General features: G+C 34.1%; 1 protein-coding gene across 1 annotated transcript in view; it reads left to right on the top strand.

Moving 5' to 3' along the window:
* The window catches only part of LOC139691843 (intermembrane lipid transfer protein VPS13D-like), a 93,740-nt gene that overhangs the window by 579 nt on the left and 74,519 nt on the right, over positions 1–18,642 (top strand). Inside the window, exons 2-10 of the mRNA XM_071589748.1 lie at positions 7–236; positions 3,265–3,553; positions 6,092–6,230; positions 6,364–6,487; positions 7,910–8,070; positions 8,735–8,912; positions 11,138–11,316; positions 13,076–13,275; positions 18,072–18,317. Of these exons, the coding sequence (XP_071445849.1) occupies positions 66–236; positions 3,265–3,553; positions 6,092–6,230; positions 6,364–6,487; positions 7,910–8,070; positions 8,735–8,912; positions 11,138–11,316; positions 13,076–13,275; positions 18,072–18,317 (1,687 nt within the window). The 5' untranslated portion in view covers positions 7–65. The remainder of the gene's footprint in view (positions 1–6; positions 237–3,264; positions 3,554–6,091; positions 6,231–6,363; positions 6,488–7,909; positions 8,071–8,734; positions 8,913–11,137; positions 11,317–13,075; positions 13,276–18,071; positions 18,318–18,642) is intronic.

The following is an 18,642-nucleotide window of genomic DNA, read 5'->3' as shown; positions in this document are numbered from 1 at the left end:
TTGAAGAGGAGCTGTTGAGCAAGAGACATGATGCTGGTTCATTAAACAGGGAGCATGGAATTGGAATGGAAAGATCGTTAATGGCTTCCACTACATCCATAGCATCAAATGCCTCAATTGCTGCTGTAGTTGGGCAGCAGTTGAGGTCAGCTGCAAGGCATCGCTATGAGGCTGTGAAACAGAAAACTAAGGAGGAATTGAGACGTAATTGGGAACAGATTTTGGAGGGAGACCAGGTATAAAATCAATTGATTAATTAATTTATTATTATTAATGAAAGTTTCCATTAAAATTAATGATTGATATTTTGGATTTCTCTATAACTTTTTGCAAAGTATTTGTGCTATCATTTCTCTTTGACTTTTGATTTATTTTCTTCTTTTATGTTTAAAGTTAATTAGAAAACATCTACAGGGTACAGTGCTTATATCCGGACAGATGAAACTTTTGTTTAAAAGCAAATTTATTTTAAAAAATATAAATGAAAATCCTTTTACATTCAAGTTGTGGTAACTGTCAAGAGTAACATTACTCAATGTAACTTCCTTCAGCTGCAATGACCACCTCCAATCTTGTCCTGAATTGATCATATGCACTCTTTAAAGCAGCGCTATCCATATTTGCGAATACTGATATGATAGCGGTGAGTAGAGATGCGACTTTAGGGTGCTTCATCCTATTGGTAACTCTTTCGACTATGCTCCAAACATAATAGTTGAGGTGGTTCAAGTCCGGGCTATTCGGGGGCGAGGATGCCTTTGACCAGAACATGTCAATTTTATCTGAGAGCCAGTTTTGGACTAAATGGCTCATATGAGCTGGTGCATCATCCTGTTGAAAGACATATTGTCTCCCCGAGGCCACAGTTACCATCCATGGTTCACGACATTCTTCAAAATTTGCAGATAGACTTCTTTTGTGATAGTTTGTCCCTTTTCAAAGTAGTATGGCGGCATGATATCACTCTCACTGGACACAACACCTAGGATGGTAGCACTAGCTGGAAATTTTGTTTGAGCAACAACTAGGACGTCCTTAGGGTCGTGGGCCAGCCAGTGATCTTTTCCCTGGTTGATCTTCTCGTCAATGGTGAAAATGTTTTCATCAGAAAAGAATCTGATTCTCCCTGCAGCTTAATTTTTTCGAGAACACAATAACAGGTTGAAGCGAGCAATCCACTTTGTTCTAGCAGCCTCAGGCAGCATGTGTCGCACCTTTATTGTGTACGACTTGTATTGTAGTTCCTCCTCTGCCATCCGACGCATTGTTCGCTCGCTAACGTTCAATTCTGATGGCAGTTTACTCAGCGATCACCCTGGGTTCCCTGAAATCAGCACCTGAGCCTTCTAAACGACTGCTGCTGTTCATGACATGCGTTTCCTCGAATGAGGTTTCCTTGCCAGGTTAGTGAAACCTTCCCCAGACTTATCCAAAGCATTATACTTAGCCACGATATCATAAGCAGTTGATTTGGGATACCTGAAGAATCGAACTATTTCATTGGGCAAATGCCCAGCGTGAACACTTGATTATAGCGGATCTTCGATTGTACTCTGCCCTTGAACGTGATATCTCGGCCATTTTGAGGTTATGGTTGTTAACATGATGCCTATTACTTTCAAGAATGCCAATCTTGACATCCAGTGGAACTACAAAATGGCGGGAAATTAAAATTGATATTTGTCTGGATGTAAGCACCACACCCTGTATATATAGCATATCACTATTATATGTGTGTCATATTTTAGCATGCAATGCAATATTTTAAATTGCATCACCAATACAATTTCCATATTTGAATGTGAGTTTATTTGCCAGTAAATATCAAATTACATTTTGGCTTTAGAGAAAATAAGATGAAGTGGATGTAGGTAATTGGATGTATTATTTTTTTTAATGGTGGAAATCGTGTACTCCATGACTAGCTCTTCTCTGAATCTTATGTTGTTACTTCCAATTCATAGCTAATTAAGGTGGTATATTGCAGGGAAAAGTTTGTCTAATTTACTTTGTTTATCAAGTTTAATTTAAATTTGGTTCATCATTAAATTATTTAAGGAAAATTCACCTTTGTACACCCTGAAATATATATATATATAGCATTTTCTAAAGAGTGAATGAAATGAGTGTTTGTAACAAGGGAATTATGAAGAGAAAATCAAACCATTTGCTGAAAGATATATGAAAGATACATGATTGCTGCTGGAAATATGGGCATTTCAGGCTGTCAATAATTTTCAATTATCGGAATGCATGTGCCTCAATTACTCTGTAGAATCTCCACACTCATATGAAATGATTGCATATTTTTATCATGTTTTGAAGATGAATGTCCTAAATTACCGATTTGAGGTGTACCCCACTTGAAATTTTAGAAAATTGACTGAAGTCATGCCACAATAATGTGAATTGTTTTTTGTAGTTATATCCTAAAAAGCAGTGTTTTTATTAATTGAGACCTTATGATCATCGCTGACTGAAGTTTATATTCAATGGAAAGAGTCACATTAAAAACAATGTTACTTAAAATCCTTCTGCATTTGACGTCCCTGTTTATGTTATGGCTTTTCTGAACTTTGTAGACTATTATGCCATGAGGAGCATCAAATTTATCGAGGTCTTGAAATGGGGCACAATTCAAATAGATTGAAAAACACACTGCTCTAATGCCTTCTCGAGTACCATATTACATATTTCCAAAGAAACTGTGGGAGATGCCACAACAGTAACTTTTAACAGAGTCATCCGCTAATGTGCATTTCAATGCAACTATTTCAGTGTGTAAAGTCATTCGCCTTGACTGGGATTCAAACCCAGATCCCTCAATATCCAGTCGAGTGCTTTAGCCAGTTTCAGAGTTTAAGAGGACGCCTCGATAGCTTAACTGGCTAAAGAACTCGACCGGGTTCGAATCCCAGTCAGGGCGAATGATTTTTACACTCTGAAATTGTTGCAAGGGAACCATATTACATTGTGGTGAACATTCTCTATTTGGATATGAAATGTTTATGAAAACCCTCACCAAGAAGAATGGTGTGAAACCAATTTTTGGCCTCCTCTTTCCCCAATAATTGAGTTTTTCTAATTTTGCCAATCAAGAGAGAGGAGGGAGAGAATTGGTTGAATAATTGTATATGAAGTGGCAGGTTGTTAAAAAAAACAAAGCTGAACAATAACAAGAGGTCTATGAAAATACTAATTTTAATAGAATGGTATCATAAGTTTGTGTTATGCTCACACATTTCAATTCTTTCCATCTTTCAGAGTGATAGGAAAAAGTGGGAAATAGTTTTGAATATTTCTGCTCCTCAAATCATTTTTGTGGAGCATTTCTGTGATCGAAATGCAGTTATTGTAGTAGTGGATTTTGGACGTTTTCACTTTAGCAATGCTCAATTAGAGCAGTCATTTTTGATTGGGACAAGCAATGAAAGAAAGATTTCAACTGACCGACCAACTGGGTGGGCACACAAGGGAGCAGCAGAAGAAAGAGACAGAGAATTTGCGGAGAGGAGAGTTGTTACCGTTGAGGAGGAGGATGATGAAGAAGATGGTGAGTATTGTTGGTGACGTTTAGTAAATGAAATATCAGCATTCAAAGGAGAATGGTATTTTCATGTGGCGATCCTGGAGTGTGTTGCATTATTACAATTGAAGTTAATCCTTTGTTAACAAATCTTTTAGAGCATTGGTTACTCAATTGCAGATGCACCAATCAGCTTTTGGTTTTAGTACCCTAATAATGATACTTGATGGAACCCCATGTAAGGTGTTGGACAAATCTCATCTATGCTGAATCGATTCACTGATAGGTTACGGAATTCAGCTCTTTTGATCAATTATAAACTAGCTTGCTGTCATGTAGAGCAAAGCTATTTGACCACATTACCACCCACTGTTGTGGGGTGGTACTGTGAGAGACTGTTTTGCTGATAAGAAGCACTGCAAAATTAGTTTGGTGATTAGTAGTTCATCTGTTTTTTCTGTGGTTAGAGGGTGGAGGGATGCAGATAGGATAGGGAGGATTTTATAAATCAAATTAAATGAAGACAATGAAGATACTATTTTTGTATCTAGATGTTGGCCTAGATAAATTTATTTAGATTTTATCTTGGGTTCTGCCACATGGTAGGTTCAATTATGGTTTGGTTGGCCTCCATGCCTGTCTGTTTTGAGCTAGTCTCCTGGTTTCTTAATACTTACACCCAATCTTACCAATGTCCACCAATGTATACCTATTTCTCCCTCATCCTCTCGTCCCCTCTATCTATCCCTCTAATGTGGTCTTCAGCAAGCACTCATTCCTTGTACAATGTCCCAACCAATTCATCTTTCTTCAGCTGATTTTCTCGGACAGTAATTTCTCTTCTCCAATTCTTTGTAATACTTCATTCTTTACTCTATCCTCTCATTTAATTCTTTCCAGGTCTGCCCAGCAGTTTCTTCGTATTAAATCCTTCTGTTGAAATAGCTATTTTTGATTTGATTTCCTTAGAACAGAAAATGTCTTCAGTGATGACACTTCCCAAATATCTAAACCTACTCAATCACTTCACCTTCTAATGAGATACTGATCCTTTCACCTTTATCTCCTATTATCCTGCTTTTGATCAGTCTCAGTGAAATATAATCAACCTGATGATGAAAATGTGAGTTTCTCTCTCCATAATTTTTTCCTCCAATCAGTGGTGCATTCGCAGCTTTGCAATCAAATCATAATTTTAAATGTAACAAAAATGTTAATGAAGCTGAGGAATCCACTCTTTCCATACCATAATTCTTTGAGTGCCAAGACTGTATATTACAATGCAGGAAACAGATGATTTAATTCTGCCTCATTAATTTCCCCATCTTTGAAACATAGTGGTTGAAAATTGTTGATTGTACTCTAAGGATATGACTACTTACGTAACTTGACTCTTAAGTTGGCTCTATGCTGCTGCAGGCTCCATTCCATAAAATAATGGCTTCTAAACCATAGATGCTTTAGTTCTCACTATAATGTGCATTTTGGAGGAACAAATGGGAATTTTTGATTCAAGAATCGAACAGAATCGGGGGAAAAGTTACCCAATTAATTATAAAATTGCTAATAAAACACTGAGGATAGTGAAATCGCTACAAAAATTGGGATAGAAGTCCCGGAAATCATTGACTCAGAGCTTGATTAAACTCATGTGTTCACCCACCTTTACTTATTTTGTACCCCCATTAATTAATTTCAACAAAAAAGAAGCATCATAGTTTTGAAAATTAATCAAACTCTTGGTAAAAACATTTTGCAAAAGTTTACATTACTTAAAAATTTTAAATTTATTTTGCTTCATTATAACCATTACAGCAGATGATCCAATCATTGATTCATTAAACTTAGATTAAACAGCATTTCGTTTTTATTATGAGGTTTACTAATTTATACCTAGCAATTACCGTAGAACTTATGTAGATTTTACTTTCAGTTAATGGCAAATCTCCATTATCATTCTTCTAATTCCTCCTTGATCTATAAAAATACCCACCAGTGTTTTTTTTTATTTTTAAATATCTTCTTACATTACTTGGTTCATATTTTACAATTTTTATCTATAAATTTTGTTCTCCAATATTTTTCCAAGTTATGTATGCACTTGCTGTTATAGATTACCTTGTATCATTTCATTTACAACTCATGAAATACCTTAATTAATTTTCAATGAATAATTTGCCATGTTGTTATTTTTTTAATCTTTGCTATGTTGGATTACTCAGTGCATACTAAATTTTCAATCAGGATTCAGCTCTAACAGATTTCAGGGTTGAAATGCATTATTGACCCCAGGTGCTTACCTAAACATGCCCCTTAGCATATCTTAGAGCTGCCATTTCATTCTTCTCAAGAGGAGAGGGTATAATTATTAGATTTGAAACATCGAAGAGCACTTTTTTAGATTTAAGGGAAACAGTTGAAAATAAGGTGTATTTTCTGCATTTTTTCTTTATGTATTTGGAATTGGTAAGTAGTACTTCATGTAAAACTTCTTTTGTATTATTTTACATGAAATATCCCAAATTATGTTTTTAAACAAAGATATATTTTTTGTTTCCTTTACAGAAGATTTTCAGACTCCTTGCTCATCTCCTCCTGGGGAAGACTTCTATTCCAAGGGCTATGAAGGTGGAATGCCACCAATTGAAGAAACAAATGCTTTAGAGTTGACTGAATCTGCTTTGCATCAACGGATGTATGATAGGTACTGTATTATTTATTGAAGTTGGCCATGAAATCTTACTTGATTCTTGTAATTACATTTTCCGAGTGCAAAGAGTATTAAGCATTTTAATTATTTTCAAATATTAAATATTTAACCTTACTTTATTCATCAGGTATGACCTTGAGTTTGGTGATATGCAAATATTAGTGGGAAGAGTGAAGGATAACTGGAAATATGCTCGTTTAAAAGGGACTTCAACTCTTCATGTATTAGACAGGTTTAATATAACCCTGCAGGTAAGTTAATTTATTATGGCATTAAAACATTTTTCTTAAATGAGGATTGAGAATATCATTTTTTGTCCCAACATAGGACAATTTATGCCTCAATGTACTCACTAAAGACAAAGTCTCTCTCTTTGCAAAAAGTATAATCCTTACTCTTTAACAGAGTGAGCACCTATGGTAAAGGTATGATAGTACTGTTTAGTTATGCTTACATGTAGGTATTCCACTGATATGATACACCCCATTTTTGGTAGTACATTGGAAATTTGTTGTAATAGTATGTGTGACCAAAGCGTTAGTCTCTGGCCATACAGGGTTTTCCTCTGACAATTTTTTTGTTAAGGTTGCTTTAGTGTAATTTTTAATACCTTTAGCCTTCATCTTTTTCACATTTCCTTTACATTGGAAAACTTTAAAATTCTAAATAAGGAAACAAATTGTATGCTAAGCACCTAATTACAATGGTCATACATGTAAACTTAGTCAGGTTTCCTTAAATGTGATAAGTATGTAGTGGCTTATAGTTAACCATAGAGGAATTGATAGATAAGGCACAAAAAAGGCTGGAGCAAAGAATAGACATTGAGAGGAAATTAAGTTGATCAGATAAAGCTTTGGTTACCTAGTAATTTCGGTAATTTTAGGAGTGCATTGCATGGTCAGTGTAATCTTCATCTTCCAGAAATTCTCAAACATACTTTTTTACTATAATCTTCATTACATCTAGGACAAATGTGAGTCCTAGTAAAATACAAGTTACACATTTTAAAAGTTGCCATTCCGGTTTGCAATTATAACAAGAAATATGTTGAGTTATTTAGGCTGTGAAGTTCATGTGATTGGACTGTATTTTTGGAGGAAATTAACATAGCAGTGAAGAATTTAGAAGGAAAATTGTATTAACAAAAGAAGCATCTTCGGAAAGGAAATGCATTCGTAAATTTGCATTTGAAATAGCTAAACATTTTTGTGAATGCTACCTTTAATTTCTATTTTTTTTATTGTTAATGCTTTGCATTTTCTCCCTTAGAATAAAAAAATGAATGGAATTTTCAGGCCTTATTTGATTACTAATCATTTTCATTTAATTTTATGATTGATTTGTACTGAAAAAATAGTTATATTAAGTCTGCCCTTTTGGGTTTGGTGAGCAGTAGGGTGCACCTGCTACCCTCTCTGTGAAATACTACTTAACTCAAGAATGTAATTAACAGTGATTTGCAGTAACTGATGGAAAGTAATTGAGTTCCAGTAAAATTACTTTTTATACATTTCCTGCATTTAATTGTTACGTTTGGAAAAATGTGGCAGTTGAATTCAACTAAACTTCCAGCTTAGTTTGTTCAAAATAACAAGACCTTTATAGTTATTTTGTTGGTGGGAGGTTACAAACATCTTATTTATGATAGTGTTTTTTTAATTAACTTTCAGTTGGAGCGACGCATTGTAGCCACAAATGATCCCCAGTGGCCCAGTGTAACGTTATCTGGTAGCCTTCCAAAACTTGTTGTTCATGTTAATGAGCAAAAGGTTGATGCACTACGTTCAATTGCATCTGTGATTGGTGGTGAAGGGTTACCTTCTCCATTTAGGTAAGTATTCATGCTATTAAAAATATGCATCCAGTATGATTGTTCTGGCGAAACAATTTTGAGTTTAGTTCCTATTAAAAAATTAGACAGTGAATTATATTGAAATGAAATGATATTATTGACTTCGTAATTCCATATACTTTATTTAAAAACATGAATCAGGTCTGATGATGACGGTTAACCATGAAACCTGGGTCGTGTTTTAAAATAAAGTGTATAGAATTACAAAGTCAATAATTTCATTTTAATATGTTATTCAAATTCCATAAAGTTGCACCGGAGACAACAAATTAAATTGTTAATTATATTTGGTTTCTTGTGAAATGCCTATTCCTGGGAAGCGAATGCTATGGTACAAGTTTATGCTATTTTGTTCCGTTAGTGGTGAAGCAGACATGAAAGAATAGAAATGCTGTAGTAACTGCCAAAACTCTAGAATGTCTGCAGTCAAGTAATTTATTGCAGTGCACTGTTAATTGAAATGTTATTGATTTAAAATTGCCCTTTGACCCCAGTTTAAACAAAAATAACTCTGTAAAATTATTGTAAATGCAACTTTTGAGGGAGAAAATGGTCATTTGTTTAACAGGGAAAAAATTGATGGTATTGTATTTTACTCAAGTGTGTGCCATGATTGATTGTATTCTCTCAAATTGATAACCAGACCTCAGCCAAGTGGTCTTCGAAGTGATACTGAGGATATTGGTGCATCTGGCATTAGAAGAGATGATGATGAGCCCAGCAACATGAATGGCATGCCTGGAAGCATAGACCGCAACAAGCTGTCTGAAGAATCACGGTTGCTCCTGTTACAGTTTGGAGTGGAGCAAATGTCACTAGAGGTATGTACTCAAAAAAATAGTTAGCAAATATTATTCCATAACCAGCCATAAGGTTGGTATATCAATTTTCTAATGTTTCAAAATTGAACTTTCATGTTCCCTATGTCCCCTTGCTTGAGTAATAACATTTTTGGTCAATACTAAAAATACAGTAAAATTTTATATCTGCTTAAATTTAATTGCTAAATGCTTAGAGGCAATGGAATATGGGAGATTTATAGAGTATTGAGTAAGGAAGGTAGAGATAGCGAAGGAATAAGCGTTTCGAATTGCGTGAAAGGGGTTAGAAAGAATGCAGAGATAATAAATAATTTATGGTTAAGAGTGTAAAAGTAAATGGTGTCCTTCTGAGTGTGGCTTGAAGTGTGACAGTAAGTTATACCTGAGTCCATGAAATTACTACTTTATTTGGTAGATTACAGCTATTGATAATATTTTTCATCATAGATTATGTTACCATTGGCTAATATAGCTGGTTTACAGTGAAGCTTTGATTTAATGCATACAAACCTGATTTCATACTTTCATGGATGTCTGCAATTTTTTGTTCTTTTGGTCAATGTAAAGCTCTCCTCATTTTTTATCTAAATGGTGTGAATAGAATTCCAGGAGGGATAATCTCGAACTATTGGATGGTAAATTGGCTATTAACAATAATACCATTTTGAAATGATGACATTATTTTGCTTGAAAAATAAGATTCTAAAAAAATAAATTTTCTTGTATTATTTTCAGTATTTTTAATTCCATTTCTACACTAAAGGACATTTTCAAAGGTCATGTTACATCATACATTACACGAGTAATTAAATGTGATACATAATAGTGGTAGGTCCTGTTAAGTATGTTGCCATGATCATTTTTGACTATTGTACATGAATTAACTTGTCAAATTGTTCAAACATTAATCAACTTGTGTATAAAAGTGGATGAAGTTGAGAAAGAAGAAAATGGTCTGCTACAAATCAAGCTGTGATTCAAATTTGGAAGTGACTGCTGCCTTGCATGTTCTATGCCATGGTATTCATTTCAAAAATTTTAATTGGATGGCAATTTTACTTAGTGTTGAAGAGCTCAGTCCCATCTTCTCCAGACTTCAGAGTTAGACTTATCTTTTGTTCTTGTATCTAAAATCAGAAGTGACACTTTCAAGAAGAAACTAGACAAACTATCACTAGAAAAATGTAAAAATGCTTCTGCTCTTTGTTGTATCTATAGTTGAGTGGGTGATATAAGAAATCATTGAGGGAATGATAGACATTGTAAAGAATGACTTCAAATTCAGGCTAGAAGGTTGAAGTGTATTACAAGGTGATATGGCCTCAGGCTTTGACACTATGGCTCTCAAAGAGGAGCTCCTTGAAGAATTCAAAGGTAAAGTTGTAGTATATGTGTCATGTTATTCATCTATCAGAAAGACCAATGTTCAAACATGCAATCCTGATCACATGCCTTAGGAAGAGTTAATATTAGAGGTGAGCAAGGTGCCTAAGGGCACATTTATGCAGAGAGATGCCTTAGAACTCATGTATCCTTGGACTGCATATCTACAGTTTGTTCTCTGTTTCTTTTGGCTGGGAAATACTGATTAGAAAAGTCCAGCAATAAGTTATCTTTAAGTTAAAAAGTATGTACCATTCAGACTGGTTAAACCTAGTGCTTACTAGTGCTTGTGTTCAAGATAATTATGAAGCTCTGGGCACGTGGTATCTATGCAAATTGATGATGACTACAAAGTTCTGGGTGCACGTTATTGATGGGAAAATATGATAATTTTGCTAGATTAAAACTTTGCAAAAATGTGCCTAGTTTTAATTATGATGAAATTGGCTTGTTTTGGAAATAAATGGCCAAAAGAATTTTTGTTCACAAAAAGCAAAGCATAGAGAGCGATAAAGAGCAATTTTAAAATTTTTCTATGTATTCTAATGTTTTTGTAAATATACCCCTTCCCAAAAGAGGTACAACCTTAGATGCAAAATATTTTCTGCTCTTTTTTATTTTCCTTGTTGGAAAGAATTTGGCACCCCTACTCTAATGTGTGAATGCCAATGGGCTTAGTATTGGATGAAATCTGCCAACATATACAAAACCAAACTTCTGGTTGGTTACTGTGTGTATGGTTTTATTTTTATGGTTGTGCATAGTCTTGGAATATTCTTGTGTTGCCTAGGTGTAGATTAAAATTTTAAATTTTCTTACCACGGTTAAATTATTTCTTCAAGGTTCAATCACGAGGAAGAAGTGTTGCAGAGCTGCAGGTGTCTGGAGTGCAAGCATCATTTTGCCAACGTCCGTATGATACCAGTGCCACGCTTAGTGTCCACAGCCTATTACTTGTGGATGCCCTCCAGACGTTTGGTCCTGATTTTGAACTTCTTGTAGCCAGCCACAAACATGTTGGGTGAGTAGTTTTTGAAATCCTTAATTATTGGACTTGTAGAGTAATTTTTAACTTGCTTGCATTACTGTCATAGTCTATTCTTGCATAACTTCAGAGGTGCATTCCAAAGAATTGCAATATTGTATGCATTAGTGGTAAGGAAATGTGTACCTAAAAGTACAAAGAAATTATGTTTCTCACCAGAGATATTTATGAGAAAGTAGAGTCAGCTGATGTCAATCATTAGTTAACAGTTTTATTATTGAAATCCTATTTGTACAATTACTCATTTTCTATAAAATGTCTCAATGGGTAAAGGCAGAGGTCAATTCCTGAGGCTTTAGCTCGAACTATGTTTTTATGTTTTTAAGTGATGAGCACATGGATTACTCTATTTAATGCCTATAGTTTGCCCTTAGGAGTGATGCCATTTCATTGGATTGTGAACATTTTGGACTTAATTGAGCTAGAATAAATAATAAATGTATGTCAGTTAAAGAATATCATCATAAGACTTCACTGAAAAGTAATGGTAATAGCTAGATGATGAAGATTGGTATCTGATGTCTATTGTAATGCCTTCTGATGGCTAATACAGGATTTGGCATATTCACTACAGTATAACTTTGTCATTTATATCCACTTAATTCAAAATATGTTTTGAAGAGCAACCCCCGACCAAAAGAATAAGACCACCAGATTCTTTTATAATGGATTAATTGAACTATGGCTACGATGAAATTTGAATTCACTAAGTGTATGTACTATCTTGGCTCACAAACAAATTATTTATTTCAAACTTTTGGACAGTGCATATTTTTTAGGATTTGTGTATTGCAAAGCTATATGTGCATATAATGAAGGTACTGAATTGTTACTATTCATGCATCACAAAATATACCAGTGTCACCAAAAGACATGATGTATTTCCTGCTATGTCAGCAGTCAATGTGAAATAGTATAAAATATAATGCAAATGTATGTAGCCTTGAATCTGGAGGCATATTACAAATTTTCGATTGCCCTTTGGTGCATATGGTCCTCAGTCGACCAAGTTCATGAAGGCCTCCTCCTTCCAACCCTAAGAACTCCTTGAAGTTCATTCAAGTTATGTCCATGCTGCAGAATGTAGAAAGAATAATATTCAGTTGCCTAGTTCATAACTTAAATGGCTCATCCATTGATTCAAATTTCACAACTCGTAGAAGTGCCAAGTCAACAGGCCTGATTTATTAAGTATCTGGGGTTGGCACTTTATTTCATTGTGAGCCATGGGGGAAGAGGAGGCCGCAAAAGGTTATGTAATACATGGCATAAGCTTCAGACAATCATAAATTTGACAAATTCCAAAGAAACTGCGGGAGATGCCGCAACAGTAACTTTTAACGGAGTCATCCGCTAATGTGCATTGCAATGCAACAATTTCAGAGTGTAAAAATCATTCGCCTGTTCGAGTCCCAGTCAAGGCGAATGATTTTTACACTCTGAAATTGTTGCAATCATAAATTTATTTTAACCTACCCAAATACCAAGTGTATGTGCAAATATCTGTGCATAGGTTCTTCTGAAATATTTGTACATGTATACCTTTTTTTAATAACTGTCCTCTTTATTTGATGATTTGTCAATGCAAGTCATATTTTTATATTCCAAATCACTGCTTACTGTAATATTCATTGCTTCTCATGGTTTGATTACTGAAAAACTGGATCTTCTCGCATTAACCTATGTTACCATGTATACTTTGATGAGACTAATATTAATGATATAACCTCTTCAGGATGGATAGTGTGAGTGGGAGCCTCAGGGACAGTGAACCCACATCTCCATCTTCTCCTGGTTCTCCAGATCCTCATCATGGGTACAAAGGTTCGGGCTTGCCACTAAACTGCACCTCACCTATTGCTCTGTCACAGGCATTGCACAGCATATCAAGCATTCCTCCTATAAGTACTTTGCCACAGTCGACTTATAAAAGAGGTATTATGCTGTTTTCTCACTGCTTTTTTAGTTTTATGTAGTATTATTAACACTTAGTACTGCCAATCAGTTTTGTGTGTAAACCTGCCATACCGTTAATTGAAAATAAATTGCATAAGATAATGTTATATAATATTACAGCCACCAGCATTCTATTTTAAAGTGATAGGACTGAGACATTGGCCTGTACAAAGTATTACGTCTAAAGACAAATCCAAGATTTTAGTTATGAATAGCCGAAACAAACAACTAGGAATGGGTAAAATTCAAATTTTGTTAGAATCTGAATTCTTTTTCTCACTGAACCCAAAATTCTTAACCTGAAACATCCTCCATTTAGTTCACTTTCATTCAGTTTATTCAAGGCTATTTCCAAGGAGTCAAGGTGCATTTTAGGATAAGTAATTACAAATGCAGATACAAGTGCGACAAAAATAGCACTAAATGTGTTACCTCAACATTAAATAACAATTATAATTAAGGAGAATAGTAGCACAAAATTTACTGGGTGCTCATTTTTATAGGGCCTCCCTATAATATTTAACAATATAGTTATATGGCACAATTACTCACTCCAAAGACAATACCCTTGTAATGGTTTAAACTTATCAGAGTTCTCTTGTCATATGAAGGTAAGAGATAGAATAAATTTATAATAAGATATGCTACTTCCGTTAACTTGAAGTGAATATCATTCTGCCAAATATGATTTTAATTATAATTTTAAATTTGCTCAAAATTTGTAATAATGTTAAATTTAAATTTATTTTGCGTGTTGGCTAGAAAATTGATGCAATGCTCTGATGCGAGATGTTCACAATTTTTTCATTCTTCATCCTGCTCTATATTTAGTCAAAACATACTTATATCTCTACCAAATAAGTCAGCCTTTATTTTTTGCACTGCATCAACACTCCATGGGCAGTACGATACCCTGAAAATTTATTTAAATGGCAGAGATTAGATTTTAATGCAAGATTGAATTCATGATACACTTCTGCATATTGAATACACTGTGATAGTAGAAATACCCTTGCTAAGAACGCCTCTGCATTAATTACATTGCTTGTATAAAGGCTAACTCCTTCATAATTGAAATTCATTTTCTAACTTATTAGCTGTTCCGATACATAATCTCATTTGCTACCATTCAAATTATGTTGTAAAAATTATTAAACTATTAGGTATAATGCTGTAGTATAACATGTACTTTGAGGGTTTTAAGGAGCTAGCTCCTTAAGGGCATCTGCATGCACTATGCACTTATCAATCAGTTTTTCAAATATAGTAAAACTAATAATTTACACTTTTCTAGAGGCTTTGCAAAATAGTTGTAAACTGTGGGACATTTAAATTTAAAAAACGAGGAAAAAATGAGAAACTCTTACTATAAAATTCACTCACTTAATCAAGTAAGGGTAAAAACAAGAACCAGGCTCACAGAGAAACCCAGAAAAGGCAATTCATTACGTATCATTTGTTTCTCTAACCATCTTCTCATTGAGAGAGATGAACTAACTTCACGGCACATGAGAAACCACCCAATGACCCTGCTGATATTATAATCATGACTACCCATGTCTGAATAGAAAATTCTTATAGGAAAGAACAATTTTTGAGATAATGGATCTCGACTCAAGAAAGAACATTTGAATAGGTTTTAACAATGATATTCATGCTCTTTTCAAATGGTATTATATTTCTGTTTAAATACTTTTTCTGCTCCACAAACGTTATTTATATACGAAACTCCTACAGGCCTCAATACATTGATTCTACTTATGTTTGTTGTTCACTGTAAATAATGATATTCTCCCCTATTCATATGCCTGCTGGAGCTATTATGAGCAGAAGGATTTTATATATCTATCATTAATGGTACTGTATGCAGGAATTTTTCAGATTATTACCCCAAACAGTTGAAATTACTGCCAGATGCAGTGTTTATCTGTATCATTGAAGACATCTTTTTGAAATTATTCAAAATGCATGATTTTGAAAAATTTACAAAATATTCTAACTAGCCTGGGAACATCAGTAGTCCATCAGTAGTTTTACATGCATAGTAATTAGGAAAGTTGATGGCACTTGTAAAAAGTTATTAATAGGAAAATGTAAATTAAGATAAAAATAATAATAAAGGGATTTTACTGTATGCGAGGTGTCCATGCCTGGAAAACATAGTGACTGAGGTATTGTAATGGCAATGTTTTTGTCAAAAAATTCACGAAAAATCAGTGAAGTGTGGATAAGTGCATTATTGTAGTGCAAGTGCCATGAATTGTGTCACCCCAAATCCAGATGCTTTCTTTGGGTTGCATAATGCAAGCAACATAGAACGTCAAGGTATTAGTTATTATTTACGTTACAGCCTAGTGGTAGAATCTCATGGCATCAAAATCAAGGAAAAAAAATGAGTGGAACAATCACATTCATTGGAACTTCATGAGCATTTGTCAGCCTGGGCTCATAATTAAGTTTCCATTTTGGACTTAATTTCAAGGTTTTCTCTGCACACCCACGTTTCATTGCCAGTTATGTTAGTTTAAGCAGTTGGGATCATTGTTAACTTCATTTAGCAACTCCTGTGCCAAGTCCATTTGTCTTTGCTTTTGGTGTAAATTCAACAATTTCAGAGAACATTTTACTGCTACACTTCTCATGCCCAAAACATTTCAAACTAATTGCTTGGCATGAGCAACAAGATATGCCGGCATCATCAGTAGCCTCTCTCTGAGCGTTGTTCAGCAATGTCCATACTTATTTTCTTCACATTTTTGACATTGTCATCAGTTGTTGATGTGATAGGTTTTCCAGGGTGCTCACAAATTCAATGTCTTCTCAGCGCTCTTGAAAATGTCTGTAGTACTTGGAAACTGAACCGATTCTTAAGGCAAATTTTAATGATAGTAAGAACTTCTTGACTTTAATTCTCTACTTTGTCCTATCTCTTCTCCTAGATGGCTTAATGTCAGTGGTGAGACTTGAACAATCAATTGATTTGTGGGTATTCCTGTCCATTTTTCATTATTTTTTGTATTGCTGCTCTAGTATCTTCACTGTTGTTTCACTCCTGAATAATATACACATAGATTTAATTCATTTTAGCTCTTATTTCAATCAGGAACAATAAAATTAGCCAGATAAAAGTATCAGTAACATCTACTAATTCTGTTTGCTAACAGCATATTTTAGTTTGCATTATCAGCTTCATGAAATATTTTTTAATTTTGTTTTTTGTAGCTTAAAATTCATCCCCAGAACTACAAGTATATTGGTAAATCACAAAATGCTTTTGTTTTTTTCAATAATGTTGAAGTAACATAGTCATCTTCAATTTGTTAACTTGGAACTACCATGGCTATTTTCATAAATTTCATGATATAGATAACTAAATATATTATCAAATTTTGCTGTTTAATGATTTAAATAATGTCCTTTACTTCATTCAGGTTTTGTTTCCTCTCATCAGTCCATTCATTACAATTTTGAATTGTTTATATGTATTCCCTATGTAAAAGTTAACTTTGTTGTTTCCTTCAATGCCAATGGAGTCCCCTAATTCTCTGAAGCCCCTATTTCAGGAGTAACATTGCATTGTCTACTTATTAATGTGACAAAGCATAACACTTATGATTTCTAGATTGAGTATCTGTTTGAGGAATGTTTACGTAGAAGCATCAATTGATATTAACAAATGTTGTATTAATCAATATGATGTAAGAAAAATGAAATATAAACAAGGGGCTAAGTCCTTTAATAATCTCTTATCATTGTAGTAGCTAATGGTTCGAAAGATGTATTCTTTCATTAGACAAAGTTACCTGTGTCCCCAAGCTCCTAATGAACATTTCTGTTAGATTTTTTATTGGGGAAACTTTAAATGATGTAATGATATTTTAATATTTCTTAACATGGCCATCTGGATATGGTTTTTGATTTAACAGACCATACCTGGCTAATTTGATTGAGATCCTCCCATGCTGTTTTAATTATGATAGTATCACGAAAACACTTTCCTTTTTTGATATTGGATTGTGCAAGACTTTTTAAATTGAAGTATGCTCAGGTTTTGGCTTACAATAGCTGAGGCTAGTAATAATAAAAAACATAGCAAAATATCACTCAGCAAAAATTAATTTGTGAAGTCTTGGATGAAATAAAAAAGTAAAAACTATGTAAATGACAACTAGTAAAATGAAATGAATTTGATAGAAGAAATTAAGAACTTGTTAATATTACCTATTAGGCAAGAAATAAAAATGTCTAAATAGGCTTGGAAACTGTATAAATACTCTGGAAATTGTGAATTTAATTTTACTTCTTCAAGTCAATGGCAGGGAGTATATTCTACCTCTGATCATGTTTGTTTTCTGCAGTAATGATTTAGTGTTCTCTCTTTGAATTGCACATCTCAATGATTAAATGTATATTTGTGTATCCTCTGCCAATGAATATTCAAGCACTGCCTCAAACCTTTTGGCTGTGCATTTGAATGTCATGATTGATTTCATATCTCCACCGAAACAAAATTATTTCGACCACATCAGTTTTTCAGAATCTGTCATATGTGATATCTCCGAAAGTCAAATGAGATCATTGGGTGAATCATTAAGGACATGGGGTGAGTAAATGCTTATAAAAATTAGGGTAAATAAATCTACGAATCATAGCTAAAAGATAAAGTGAGCTAACCATGATGGAATATTTGAATTGCTACTGCGGAGGTTTATATATTTATGGTGTTCCTCATGGCCATCGTTTGATCTTTAATGTTTATTTTTCAATGTTTTCAGCTGTTGGGATCCGCACCTTCAAGGGAAGTCACTCTTCAGTGACCTCTTCTCCTCCTCAACTGCCTGGTTGGCCTCCACCTTCAGGGTCATTCCACCACCATGGAACTAATTTCACAGCTGCAGAAGATTTAGAAGCCTTAATAACAGTGGAACTTATTCTTGTGAGCCATCTATGTCCCTCCAACGAAGGCAGTCAAGAAACACTTCAAATAGCTTCAATTCAGTTCAACAACTTGGACATTATTGGTATGTGTACTTTCATTGTTTTTACTTCACTATGTTTTTAAGAATGGTGGTTTTTTATGATAAAGAAGGAATGCTACGGTTGAAGTAGCAGTGAGTAGAGTCAACTGTCAAAATCACCAAACGAATGTTATTTTTAAGTTGTGCCATTATTCTTCATTATTGTTTTTTAATAATGGCAGCTTAGCGATGATGTAATATCATTTGTATGATTGGTATGATATTATATCATTGGTATTATTAATCATCGCTTTCAAACGTATGATTCCTGCAGCCCATTTGTGATAACATATTTTGTTGCTATGACTGTGCTATCAGTGTTTTCATT

The sequence above is a fragment of the Hetaerina americana genome, unplaced genomic scaffold (assembly GCF_022747635.1).
Source record: "Hetaerina americana unplaced genomic scaffold, ioHetAmer1.1.p SCAF_4, whole genome shotgun sequence".
NCBI lineage: Eukaryota > Metazoa > Arthropoda > Insecta > Odonata > Calopterygidae > Hetaerina > Hetaerina americana.
The sequence above is the reverse complement of the archived record's forward strand: the minus strand, read 5'-3'. Positions and strand labels throughout refer to the sequence as shown.